Source organism: Salvia splendens, chromosome 13, assembly GCF_004379255.2.
Source record: "Salvia splendens isolate huo1 chromosome 13, SspV2, whole genome shotgun sequence".
Classification (NCBI taxonomy): domain Eukaryota; kingdom Viridiplantae; phylum Streptophyta; class Magnoliopsida; order Lamiales; family Lamiaceae; genus Salvia; species Salvia splendens.
The window spans coordinates 13,615,983-13,629,547 of record NC_056044.1 but is presented as its reverse complement, the minus strand read 5'-3'; the positions used below and the strand labels follow the sequence as shown (position 1 = coordinate 13,629,547).

Sequence of the window (13,565 nt, the reverse complement as noted above, 5' to 3'; positions counted from 1 at the left end):
CCCATGTGAGATTTCTATCCAAATTCCTACATTGTAGGTTGCTTGTTTTATGTTCATTTGGCTAAATCAAGTATAGGTATGCATTTATGGTTGTGTAGTCATGAATGTGGAGCCAATGGAGTATTTGCTTTGGGTGAAAGTAGCCTAGGGTTGCCCACATCTTTTTGTGGGAGGTCATAGGTCCTCAAAGAGGATTCCTCCTTCTTTACACTTTCTTCTCACCTTCTTTCACTCCATCCAAAACCATTTTGAGTTTAGTTTTTGGAGGCTAGGCTCTTTATCTTTACTTTATCTTTGAAAACACAAAAAAATTGAAATCAAACACCGCTTTGGGTATTTCTTGGGCACATAGAAGGTTTCCCTCACAAGGAACCTTATCATTTACACATCAAAATTGCAGACAAAGTCAGTGGTAGACACCCCTATAGGGTGGGATGAACAAAGTCAATTTGTTTCTTTCTGGACCATCATTTTCGAGGAAGCACTTGGCACGGGATACATCCAGTGGGAGAAGTACGATATGGTGAGTTTGATTCTAAACTTATGGCTCTGAGAATCAATTGTATAGTACAAAATACAAGTTCATTTAATGTGTTCTTCATTGTGTAGTTCTTCTTCCCAATTTGGGGTGATAGACATCAGTACGTGGTCTGTTTCGATATCCCAGATGGCAAGATGAATATAATAGACCAGAGCTTGACAGAACCTCACGGATCCGTCAGCGCCTAATATGGCAACACACACTCTCTTCTGGTACATAATGCGGTTACTTGGATTTATTGCATCATAGTACACAAAATTAATATTATATTGATGTGTTACACATTATCTATTTGTTGTAGAGAAAGTTCATGGCTGATGCACTGCACAAGTGCAAAGAATCAAAAATGGCCGAGCTGGTACGAAGCTGCACTACCCATGTGGTGACATTGCCATGGAGGAACAACGTAGTGACAATGGCGACGGGGGTGTACGTCATGCGCCATATGGAAACGTACTTCGGGGAGAAGGAGAAGGATTGGGATTGCGGGCTAAGCGCAAAAGGAACAAAAAGCTTAGAGATGTTTAGAATCAAGTTTGCAAAGACGCTCCTTACCTGTGCACACAACACCAGAGGTGCCGCAAACCAGTCTAAAGCAACGAGGTATTGGAGGGAGGGACCTGCCAAGTTCAACTTCGAAAAGTGGGTCGAGAATTATGGTCTGGAGTGAGTGATGGTTTCGGCTATAGGGTGATGGAGGTTAATGGGTTTATTGATAGCTTGATTGATTTGTCAATTTAAAACTGAACGTTTTTTACAACTTTTTAGGTGCGTTTTGCTATTAGACAATGATTTTGGAAATATGCATTATGAATGGAGTATTTGGCATTATTCAGCAGTATAGTTTGAGCATTACGTTTATTAAGCTGGGCATTATTTGAAAAGCGGTTGTCATTATTCAGCAATATAGTGTGCATTATGATAATTATTGTGTATATGCAAGGTCTATATAACTTTAAGATTAACTCAGTGATGTTTTTTAGGATGTGCAATATACTTTTTTTTAGGCTTTACATCAGGTATTTTTTTTAGTTTTTTTTGGTACTTTTGTACTTGGGAGATTAACCATCACTTTGCGCATCATTCAATTTAAATTGTAGACTATTTATGTTCTGTGATATGTTCGTCAAAAGTGGATATAGGTAAGGGATATGGATATGTGCATTATTTAATTAAAACCTTTCCTTATGCGTCGAGAAATTGTAATTATTCAGCAATATAGTATGTGTAGTACATTTTTGTAGGATGTGCATTATGTCTAAATAAATTGTCATTATTTGCAATATAGTATGCATTATGATCATTATTATGTGTATATGGGTGAATTGGTTTTGTAGTCATTATCAGGCGTGTGATTTTTAGTTTCTTACGTACTTTTGTATTTAGGAGATTAAATTAGTTAACTATCACTGTGAGCATCAGTCAAATAAAATTGTACATTATTTATGTTCTGTGATGCATTGTTTTTGAAAAGTGGATATAGATATGGGATACAGATATGTGCATTCTTTGATTAAAACATTGCATTATGCATCGAGAAATTGTCATTATTTTGAATGTTGTAGGGAATACGAAGTAACAATGGGCTCATGGGTACTTCACTGAGTTAACCTCAATGTTATAGAGTAATTGACTGATATAGAATCCAATAATGAACAAAAACAGTGATCTAATGCAAGAAACAAGCCGTTGAAACTTGGAATACTATGACAACCATTCAAATAACAAGACGACTAGGACCCAAAAAATCAGTGATGTTCTGTTTCTCGAACCTGAGTCAAGCTGGCATTTTACCCTTCCGTGTATCTTTCTCCATCGCCATCTCTTTAACCAATGGACAGTTCTTGGAGTCGTGATGACCCATCTTATCGCACGCATTACATCGTCTAAGAGGCCTTGTCGCATCCTTTATAGCATTCTATTTCTTCGAAATCAGACGGCTCGCAGAGCTGCTGGCGTGGCCCTTGGTCTTCACGGCATCCTGAGGATAGACCTTAACTACTTCAGGCCTTACCATACCATAAAACTCTTCAACCATACGCCTCTTCTCAGAGGCAGAGGTTGACGGAGTACCAGCTTGAAAAGAGTTGCCAAGTTCTTTGACGCCACCTACGAATGCACGTAGCACTTCAATGTCGGTCTCAAATCATCTAAGAAACCCATAAAACATCGAAATCGCCTGATAGACACAGTTTGCCTATCGTCAACGGTGGAATGGGAAGGCAGGGGATCCTGAAACTCCCCATGTACAGCCTTAGCTAAGGGAGTCTTCATCCATCGGCTTTCACAGTATTTATCCGGGATTTTTTTCACTTCATTGTTCTGAAACAGAAAAAATATATGGCTGCACAAATAACCATACCGACCAAATAGTTTGCATTCGCACGAGTAAGTATCATCAGTCTTATCATGGCGGACAACATATGCATTGCGCTTGCTGTCCCCAAGCTTGTAGGTGTCAACCATTTCTCCGGACGAAAATCTAAGCACACGACATCTTTCATTACCCTCTACAATTTCTTCTTGTATTCTCTTGAACATACTGTCGGTATACAGCGTGGAAGCATGTTTCTCGAATGGCAGAGTAGTGGCTAGTATGGGTACGGCAGTGGCATCATGGTAGTCCAACGTTGTTCTACTGTTTCGCTGGAATTCAATGGCGTGATTGAAATTCAAGTAGAATTCAGCTATGTTAGCTCGGGGCTTCAGAAAATTTTTGTAGAAGCTGTTCTCTGATTCGGATATGGACGTAGTCCTAATCATCAATCCCATAGGAAAATCCCTAAAGTACGCCGGTATCCAGAAATGCCTATACGCATACAATGTGGTGAACCAGTCAATGTCCTCTAGTTGATGATGTTCGACCAATCTATTTCTCTGCTCCTCAAATTCGTCCGGCTCAACCAGGTCCGACCACACACAAGCATTGAATTCATTTTTGAACTCGTCATCCCTCACCAACCTGTTTGGTACCTTGCTGGCCAACTAATGCATTATATGCCACATACACCAACGGTGCCGAGTGCTGACTAGAATCTCTTCAATAGCTGATCTCATGCCCAAATCCCGATCGGTCACAATCATCTTGGGTGCTACACCCATGCATTCGACGAAATGTCTGAACAACCAAGGAAATGCCCCTGTTTTCTCGCTGCACACCAATTCGGCCGCGAAGGTCACAGGTCTACCATGATTATCCTTTCCAGTGAAAGGAGTGAAGATCATACAGTACATGCGTAGCACATAGTAACGTGGCATCAGAAAGCCTAATAGCGCATAATGCAACGTCAAGTGAGTAGTAATGCAGTTAAACATGGTTATAATGCATGGTGTAAAGTACAAATTTATGCGCTATAATGTACAATAGACATTATTGAGCTTGTACCTGTTTGTGTTGTACGTGGAGTCAAAGGCCACAATATCACCAAACATGTGGTAATTCCTCTTCATCAAACCGTCGCACCAAAATAGTGCAACCAACTGGTTAGAAGCATTAACTTCGTAGTGATAGGTGAACGCCTCGGACATCTCCTTCTTCTTAGCCATATCACCCAACACCATTTGTACATCAAATCCATGTGCGTATGATTTGATGTCCCACGAAACATTCCTGATATCCCCAACAGTGCAACCAACTAGGTCAAACCCACCGAGAATTTCCTTCAACACCTTAAATGTAAGTGTTGGCCCTATATTAGCCTTGGAACAGTCGAGAATGAATTTCTGATGTACATCATCCAACTTGCGACTACGTGACATAAATTGATGATGTTCCGACTCAACCATGTGATGGTTATGAACCTTGTTAAACTCCCGAATAATATAACCCGACAAGTCTTCTTCAGAGAAAAACTTGAAAGATATACTAGCCTTACAACCACAGCGCTTAGATAACTTCATGTGCTTGATAGCGAAACCAGACCGGGCATTCAACTGGTCATCTTCGTCCGACTTCTTCTTACCTTCCCTATTGCATACAACGAGATACCAGGTTGTGACATTATCCACCTTCCTCATCGCTTGTTTGCGCGTATCAAAGCCAACAGCGTGGGCATATACCTCGTAAAAAGTGAAGCGAATTCCAAGGATTGGAATTTCTGACCGACAAGAGGCTTCAACCCCGGAGAACATTCAAGTACAACCACTACTGTACAGAAAAGAAAAAAATAGGGGTCAGCAAACATGTACATTGCATATCATGTTCTGACAATTAATGCACCTAAGAAAACCTTTATTATTAATAATATGTACATTACATAATACGTACATTATGTATAACTCAAACACGCGCTCTTTTTTAACGTTGTTATTAATGTGTACATACTACACCCTAGCCCCTATGATTGTTAAACACTTAGGGAAAACAAGAAACGTGCGCCAAACATCGAAACCCGCCACCACTTAAATTAAACGGATAAGGAACATTATTCATTACATATTACAAATAATGCATTAGAGAAACAAAACTACGCATTATACTATACAAAAATGTACATTATGTATATCTATTTTAAAAAATAACTATGCGCTATGCATGTGCAGCCCGAGACGAATACTGCAACTCGTGTTTTTGTAGAACGTTTTTTATACTTACAACATACTACACCCTAGCCACTAGGCTTGTTAAACCCTAGGGAAAACAAGAAACGTGCGCCTAACATCGAAACACAGCACAACTTAAATTAAACGGGTCAGGATAAATGTTCATTACATATCACAAATCATGTATTACAAAAACTAAACAACGCATTATACTACACTATACGTACATTATGTATAACTGTTTTGAAAAATACCTATGCATGTGCAACCGCAGACGAAGTACTCATACTTGTGTATTTGGACAAGGTTTTTTAGAATTAGAACATACTACACCCTAGCCCTTAGGCTTGTCAAACCCTTAGGGAAAACAAGAATCGTTCGCCAAAAAATGACACACGGCAAAACTTAAATTAAACGCGTCAGTATAAATGTTCATTACATATCACAAATAACGCATTATAGAAACTAAACTAGGCATTATACTACAGGATACATCACAACTTATGCACTACAAAACTCTATACAAACACTACATACACCTACAGTAACTAGGGTTTAGCCTCCCCTTACACTTCGAGCAACGATTGAAACTCGTAAACCTAGGTTACCAACACCAAAAAAACTAAATACGACTGCTGTCACGACCGCCCATACTTGGGTTACTATAAACGCGGCGATCGTGACCAACATGCATGGACAACGTTTTTAAAAGGAAACTTAATTAACTTAAAGGCAGAACGAAAAAAAAACATTTTTGTTTAAAAAAAAGTTTAAGGTTAAAATTGTACTATTAATTAGAAATGACTCATGATAAATACTTTTAAAAGAAGCAACGGAGAAAATAAACTTTAAGAAACCCAATTAACTTCTAAAGTAAAACATTTAATTTAATTCACGGAAAACACCATTTTCAAAGACAACGTAATTACTTGGTTAAAACCTAACACAACCATACATGTTCAAACACAATACGGAAATGATTTAAAGTCTTGGGACATAGTTAATAATATAGCAGCGGAAAAAGGTTTAAAGAGAGTCAAGGATAACGCCTATGCATGAAGACACAACGCATCCTAGGTTCTTAGGCCAACTCAACATCCTCCGCAACAACCTGCTCAACCTGCACATAAGAAAAATAATATGCAGGGCTGAGTACTTGTTGTACTCAATGGGCTTATGCCGAAAACAGTTTATATTAGTTATGTCATACATACCAGTGATCTCGAGTTTTATATGTAAAGAAAAAAAAATCACGAGAACACAAAACATTTCAAGTCTGGCTAGACAATTTATCTCCCCACTTTTCACATCATTCCATCAATCACAATCATCATATCATAGTACGACGAAAGTGTGGCCACACTATTCGCCCACGAGACCGGCCGACTAGCAAGGACGGCTCACGATCCCACCAGTGTACACAGCCTGATAGGGTTTGCGGCCCTACTCAGACCCGAATTCGTTTCACAACACAGCCCTATAGCCTAACGGAGCAAGCTCAGACGAACTAGGCATCAGACAACAATCTCACAAACAAAAACATGGCATGACATAACAGTTAAACCACCCTTATAACACTACGTAATATTTTCAGAAAATAAAAAGGTTTGAAAAGAAAGCCCACCTCGTTCGCTTAACAAATCAAATTCCAACTTATGGCAACTCTCGTTCCTCGAGCTCACGTATACACAATCACCCTTGTCAACGACAACACAATCAGCCTTCCATAATTTTATATTATCATGCATGTCCTATTGTTCCTTTTTATCGTTCTCTTACCCATCCCATCATTCACCAATGCAAGGAGGACATGTCATAAATTTCTCAACACGTCACACATAATCACATCATAGGATACCTTCTCAAATCATACATGCACCAAGTAATTCATGAAAACTTAGCAATAAGTGATATTTTCACATATCAGCAAAACTGGCAGAACTGTGCGGTTGGTCTGTAAAAATCACCAAAAATTCATCCGATCTCATATGAAGCTAAAATTTTGTCACAACATAGTAGACACATTCAAGTTAATTCAGGTAAATTTTCACACTCAAATCATGTCATTTGATCAGTCAAAACATTAATACAATTCTCTGGTCGGAATATAAAAATTCTGGCAGCATTGCATAGTTCATTTGAAAAATTCATCATAAATTCATACGATGTCCAATAAGGCTGAAATTTTTACAAGACTCAGAAGACACTTCAAAATTTCACATAGTTCAAGAATCACATTAATCAGAGGTCATTTAGTCGGTCAAACAGATTTCGAAACTTTCTGGTCGAGAACACACGTTACTGACAGAATTGCGCAGTCGACTTCAAACATTTTTCAAAAACTCATTTTTCGACAAAAAGGGCTGAAATTTATACAAGACACAGATAACTCCTCGAAATTCACTCAGTAAAATTTTCATACCAAAATTAGATCGTTTGTTAGGTCAATCACACATCAAGAAATACTATTCGAACATCACAGATTTCAGACTCACAATGTCAAAATTAGGGTTTCTCTCCCAATCATCCAAACACAAATTCTCATGCTTATAACACACCATCATGCTTGATAAGACTCTCTTAAACATGTTTGCACATAAACTTAGATCATTCACCAAATATTCAAATCAAACTTCACACAATTCAATCAAAAATCGCATAACTATCAAAGTTCTCAAGCAAACTCACTTTCCCACCGATTAACTTTGCGATCTATGATTCCTACACCCACTACATGCATGTAGGATTCAAGAACATGGTTCAAACGAAAAGAATGAGGGAAAGTGAAGCAAATATACCTTCTTTGACAAAAATGAATCGGTAGAAACAAGAAACGGTGCGATTCGTCGAATACTCTTGAAAATAAACTTCAACGGATGCAAGAACAAGAATTGGATGGAGGATTTTTGGAGAGATTGTAGAGAGGGAGGGGGAAAAACGTGTGGAGTGAGGGAGAGAGGGAGGTGGACGATTTTTTTTTGTGAGGGAGAATGGGGGCTAGGGTTTGTTTAAGTGGTATTTATATTCTAGGTTTAAGTCCATGAGTAAATTAAATAAATAAATTGTGGAGAATTAAAATATAGGCTAATGAATAAAAATTCCACAATTATAAGAAGCCTAATTTTTTAAAATTAGGGCTGCAATTAAACAAGGGATTTTTTTTTATTTTTACTTGGAGAGAAATAAATCCACAATTTAGGAAATAAAACAATGAGTATTCCATAAACAAGGAAACAAAATAAATTAAATCTCCAAGTAGGAAAAATGAAGTAAGGGCCGAAAATTTAAGGGGAATTTGCACAAGGGAATTATTTAAATCCTCAATTAAATAGAATAGGATTTAAATTTGGTAATTTCTTTATGGGAAAAAGGCTCCCATAAAATAGGTAACAAATAATTATATTCCCACAAGGAAAAATACTAGTGTAGGGCGTGTGACATGAAGGATACAACATAAGGAAATGTTCACATCCCCAATTAATTTGGCATAGGTATTAGTATGGTATTTAATTGAATAAAAAGGAATCCCACAAAATAGGAAACAAATAAATTATCCTCCAAAAATTAGTGAAGGGGCCGAAAATTATTAGGCTTAAATAGCCAAGGAAATATTTCAACTCTCTATTTATTTTGGGTGAAGAAATAATAGGTGGCATGATTTAATTGGATTTAATTCAAAAGAAATGAGTCAACAAAGCACCAATTAAATCAAAGAAAATAATTCATCCTCCTATTTTAAATAGGAGATTTTCGAAACTCCCGAGGATAATAGGCTAGAGTTTGAATTTCATGTAGTACCATTTAGGGATCATTTGGTTTGGATTTAATTTGGATAAATATCTCAAAACAATTAATTAAATCCAAGAAATGAAATACTATTTCAATAATTAGGAAGGGCCGAAAATTCCCACGAATTGGCTCGAAAAAAAATAAATGCATGATCCTACTAATTATTTTCCCCACATTGGAAAATATAAAATATCAAGCACTTCATTCCACATCACTCCCGACAATTATTTCACGCAATTCACTTAATCTCATAGAAACAAAAGTTTCATAATTGAAAATTTCAAATAAACATATAAAAAGAGTCACAAAAAATATTTGGGATGTTACAACTGCGCAGAGAACATTGTTATTTACTATAGTATGCGTGCTTTTTGTTAACAAATCAATAAATAACATACAAATTACTACACCAGAAATTATGCAATCTACGAAGAAGAAGGCGACTACAAAATTGTAAAACAAACGCTAGGTACCTTCTTCCATTGTTCAAATAATAACAAACACCAACGAGGCACACCGAGAAATCTGCGACGAACGGTTGCAATGCAATATACAAACGACCGGTTTTCTTCAATAAACAAATCCGACGACGAAATTCAGCCTGCGATGATATTGGTGGAATGCAGACGACAAAATTCTTGGAAAATAACCAAATATTGAACATGATCTCCATTGCAAATAACCGCTTAGTTTGAAAGAGAAAATCATGGGATTTTCCATAACAACCATCAACGTCAATTCCCTAAAATATCCTTTTCTCCATTTTTAATGAATTAATTTAATATAATTTGGCATTAATTGGAGCCATTAGATCCTTAGAATGAATGGCCGAGATTAAAAAGAACAATAGAACAAAAGATACAAAAACGAAATAAATACTTCCATAGGGATGTATTCATTTCCTTTTTGTATCTTTTGTTCTTTGTTCTTTTTAATCTCAGCCCCACGATTTTGTCATCCGACGGTTAGATTGGTGCCACGTGTCATTTAATAATGCAGATTTTCAGTTGAATAATGCACACCGACTAATAATGCACCATTATGGTGTAATAATGCAGATTTTCAGTTGAATAATGCACACCGACTAATAATGCATCATTATAGTGTAATAATGCAGATCATCTGGACCGTTGATGAATGAGATCTAACGGCCCATATTAAGAAGAATAAAGGATCTAAGGGATGAATAGGAGAATAACGCTCCCCTATATATATATATATATATATATATATATATATATATATATATATATATATGGGAGCCTTAATCTCCTATTGATTCCTTAGATTTAAGTTTCTTCTTAATTTGGAGCGTTAGATTAGATGAATGAAGGGACCGGATGGACTCCTTTTTTTTATCCCGTGTTGCATTATAGGGAGGATTCTGTGCATTATAAGGGTAAACTAGTAAAAAAACAAAATTGAAAACAGCCAGAAACGGAAGGAGCGAAATTTAAGCGGGGTATTGATACACCCTCCCATCTACTCACTCTCTCTCACTCGAAACATCAAACTTTCTCTCCACGCTTCTGCAATCCGTCTCCCCATCTTCCACCACTCTTCAAACCCTAGCCGCCACCACCGTTGTCGTCGTTTTCACTGTCCAACTCAAACTCCGGTAGCGCGCGAGTATATTGTTCACCGCGTCGACAAGGTAGGGCTGACAAAAGTTTTCTTGTTGATTAATTGCACCCGGTAGACGACGATAGACCCCGACTAGTAGTCGATTTCATTCTTTTAAATACGAAAATCAATGATTTTAACATCTACTCGGTCACGATTTTTCGAAAGTAAAAATGGGTTGTCGTTTTGGTTAGGGTTTTGTCTTATTCCGAAAACTATAAATATTTACTGGTTTAAAAGAGTGGACTCAGCGATTTGATTTGTTGTTCTTATGACAGATTTAAAATAACAAAAAGAGGTCGTCCGTCGAGATCTCAACCAACACAGGCTGCAGGTAACCAATCAATTTAATTGATTGTCTAATTACTTCAGTAGTTGAACGTCAATTAAGCTTCCATTGTGCATTCATCGACAGGTCTGGTAAATGGCTGGATGGATAATTGTAAAACTGGTTTGTGCATTATTTGATTGTTTTGATACATGATTAAATCTTGGCGTACACCTTATCTATCGTGTGGTTTTACCTTTTTAGGTCCTTGTATACATGGGAGATCAACTCAGTGAAGTATCAATACGCGCATTAGTTGATTCAAAATGTACATTATTTATGTTCTGGGATACATTATTTGTCAAGCATTTGGCATTATCTGTCTGCTTACTGACTGGTGTGGTAGAAGATAAGGAGATTGTGACCACACTTACACAGGCAAGGGACGACGAAGAGGAATACAGTCAAGATTGGATTGACGAGATGGAGAAGATGATGGCCGCGTATGACAAGAAGAAGACCATCAACACCAGCTTTGCTAGGCCGTCCTTTGTTTTGGACGGATTCGATTGTCCTGACCCGTTTGCTTCACAGCAAACAGAAGAGGCAGGGGTTAGCGGTGGTGGAGGCATAGCTCCCCAAGTTGATGACAGAGCAAATGTTGCCCCGGTTGTTGATCAGTCGGGAGGTGAAGAGCATCAAGGAGACATGGCCATGCCCGATCCATTAGGTGATGATATCCTGATATCATCTATACCGATGCTGGTGTTGTCGCACTTGAAGTCCCAACTGAAGTGCATACTTCAGCCGGTGCAACTGCTACAGCATCAGACATGACGACTGTCGGTGGAGAGCGGAGCAAAGCTGGCGTATCAGTTAACAACCTAAACACTTTGGCAGTCACACTTTTGTACATTATGGATTTGTTTTAATTTTTGGTTATATTCTTCAGGAGATTGAGTCAATAGTTGAAGCTGGTGATGGTGTAAGTGGGTTTAGGAAAGCTGGAGGTGGTAAGGGGGCAAAGAAAAAAACCAGGACGGTGAAAGCCACAAAGGAGACAACAGGGGCAGAGGAGAGTGCCAAGGTGTGTATATACTAAATATTCCTTGCATTATAAACTGTTTTTGTTTCATTATTGCAACTACTATTATCATTACATCACATGTGTGACTGGCTTGAGTATATGGGGTGAGGCTGAGAAAGCAGCACAGCCCATTAAGGAGGGGGCTGCTATGGGTGGGCAGGGGAAACCGCCTGCCATGGCAAAGGTGGTTGCTAAACTACAGTATATGTTTTTAACTGTACATTATGTGATTGCTTGGTTACATTATATGTCTATAATTGTACATTATTGATAAAGTTACATGCAGTGTTTATGTGTGCATTATTTTATTGAAAGTGTATATTATTTATGTACTTGTATACATTATTTATCAAGTATTTTGCATTATATGTCTCTCTGATTAGTGATGTGGGTGAAATGGTGAATGCAATTTACCTAAGTAGATTATTTGAATGAATGTGTGCATTATGTAGCTAGTTGTTTACATTATTTATAAGGTATAGGCATTATGGGAAGCCTTATGTGGATGGGTTAAATGGTGAAATCCACAACTCCCAAGTAGCATTGTTCATTATGTGATTGAATATATTCATTATTACTCCGGTAGTATACATTTCTTGTAAATAATTAGGCATTATTTGACAGCTTGCGGTGTGATGTGCGTGAGATGGTGAATGCAATATACCTATGTGCATTATTTTATTAAATTTGTAAATTATGTAACTAGTTGTGTGCATTATTTGTTATGTATTAGACATTAAAGGACTGCATTTGTACACTGTATTGTTGTAACTGTACATTATTTTTGTGGTCGCATGCATTATGTGGCTTGTGTTTTGTGCAAACAGAAACCTCCTGTCACGACCACATCTCCCTAGTCAAAGAAAGTGTAGCTATATCACGACTAAATCTTACTGACTGTCTCAACTCATCATAAGATGCCTAATTCAAAGGAAACATTGTCTAAAATGTGTTGAGGGTACAAATCATACTCGCATGCATTATGTGGCTTGTGTTTTGTGCAAACAGAAACCTCTTGTCACGACCACAACTCCCTAGTCAAAGAATGTGTAGCTATATTGCGACTAAATCTTACTGACTGTCTCAACTCATCAAAAGATGTTTAATTCAAAGGAAACATTGTATGAAATGTGTTGAGGGTACAAATCATACCGAATCAGAGTAGTTATGGGACAATTGTCTTTGCTAAAAACAAGTTCTAAATTTGCGCAACGGAAGAGTACCAAGATAGATGTAATATGTATGAAGACATACTACACCAGCTATCTCCCTACTTACTTAGTCTTCTGTCCCAACACCTCCTCGGCTTTGACATCGATCAACCTGCACATTAAGAAAAATAATATGCAGGGCTGAGCACTTGATGCACTCAGTGGGCTCATGCCGAAAACATTTTCTCTTTTAGTTGTCAGCCAAGCTGAGTGAAGGCGGGGTTTTTTCTGAAAACAAGTCCCGGTCACTAAAACTGTTATTTCAATAGACTGCAGTCATTTAAACTTTTGATGATGTACCATATCTAATCTGTGTGAACCGGGAATGTGGCCACATTCCAACAGTCACTGGATCGGCCAACCTGGCGTTAGCACACGGTCCCTATGTGTACACTTGTCACGACCGCCCCTTAGGGTTAATAAATACGGGCGATCGTGATTAAAAAAAATTAGATAGAAAGACGAAAAGAATTAGAGTTTCAACACAAGTTGGACCAACAATTA

At 37.8% G+C, this 13,565-nt stretch overlaps 1 protein-coding gene across 1 annotated transcript; it reads right to left on the bottom strand.

Annotated features, from left to right (window-relative positions):
• Nucleotides 1-2,459: 2,459 nt before the first annotated feature.
• On the bottom strand, nt 2,460-4,672 carry LOC121760526 (protein FAR1-RELATED SEQUENCE 5-like). Its single transcript, XM_042156181.1, has 4 exons — nt 3,904-4,672; nt 3,572-3,807; nt 2,710-3,526; nt 2,460-2,650 (listed from the first exon to the last, which is right to left on the bottom strand). The coding sequence occupies exons 1-4, from the start codon at nt 4,670-4,672 to the stop codon at nt 2,460-2,462; spliced, it is 2,013 nt and encodes a 670-aa protein (XP_042012115.1).
• Nucleotides 4,673-13,565: the final 8,893 nt, after the last annotated feature.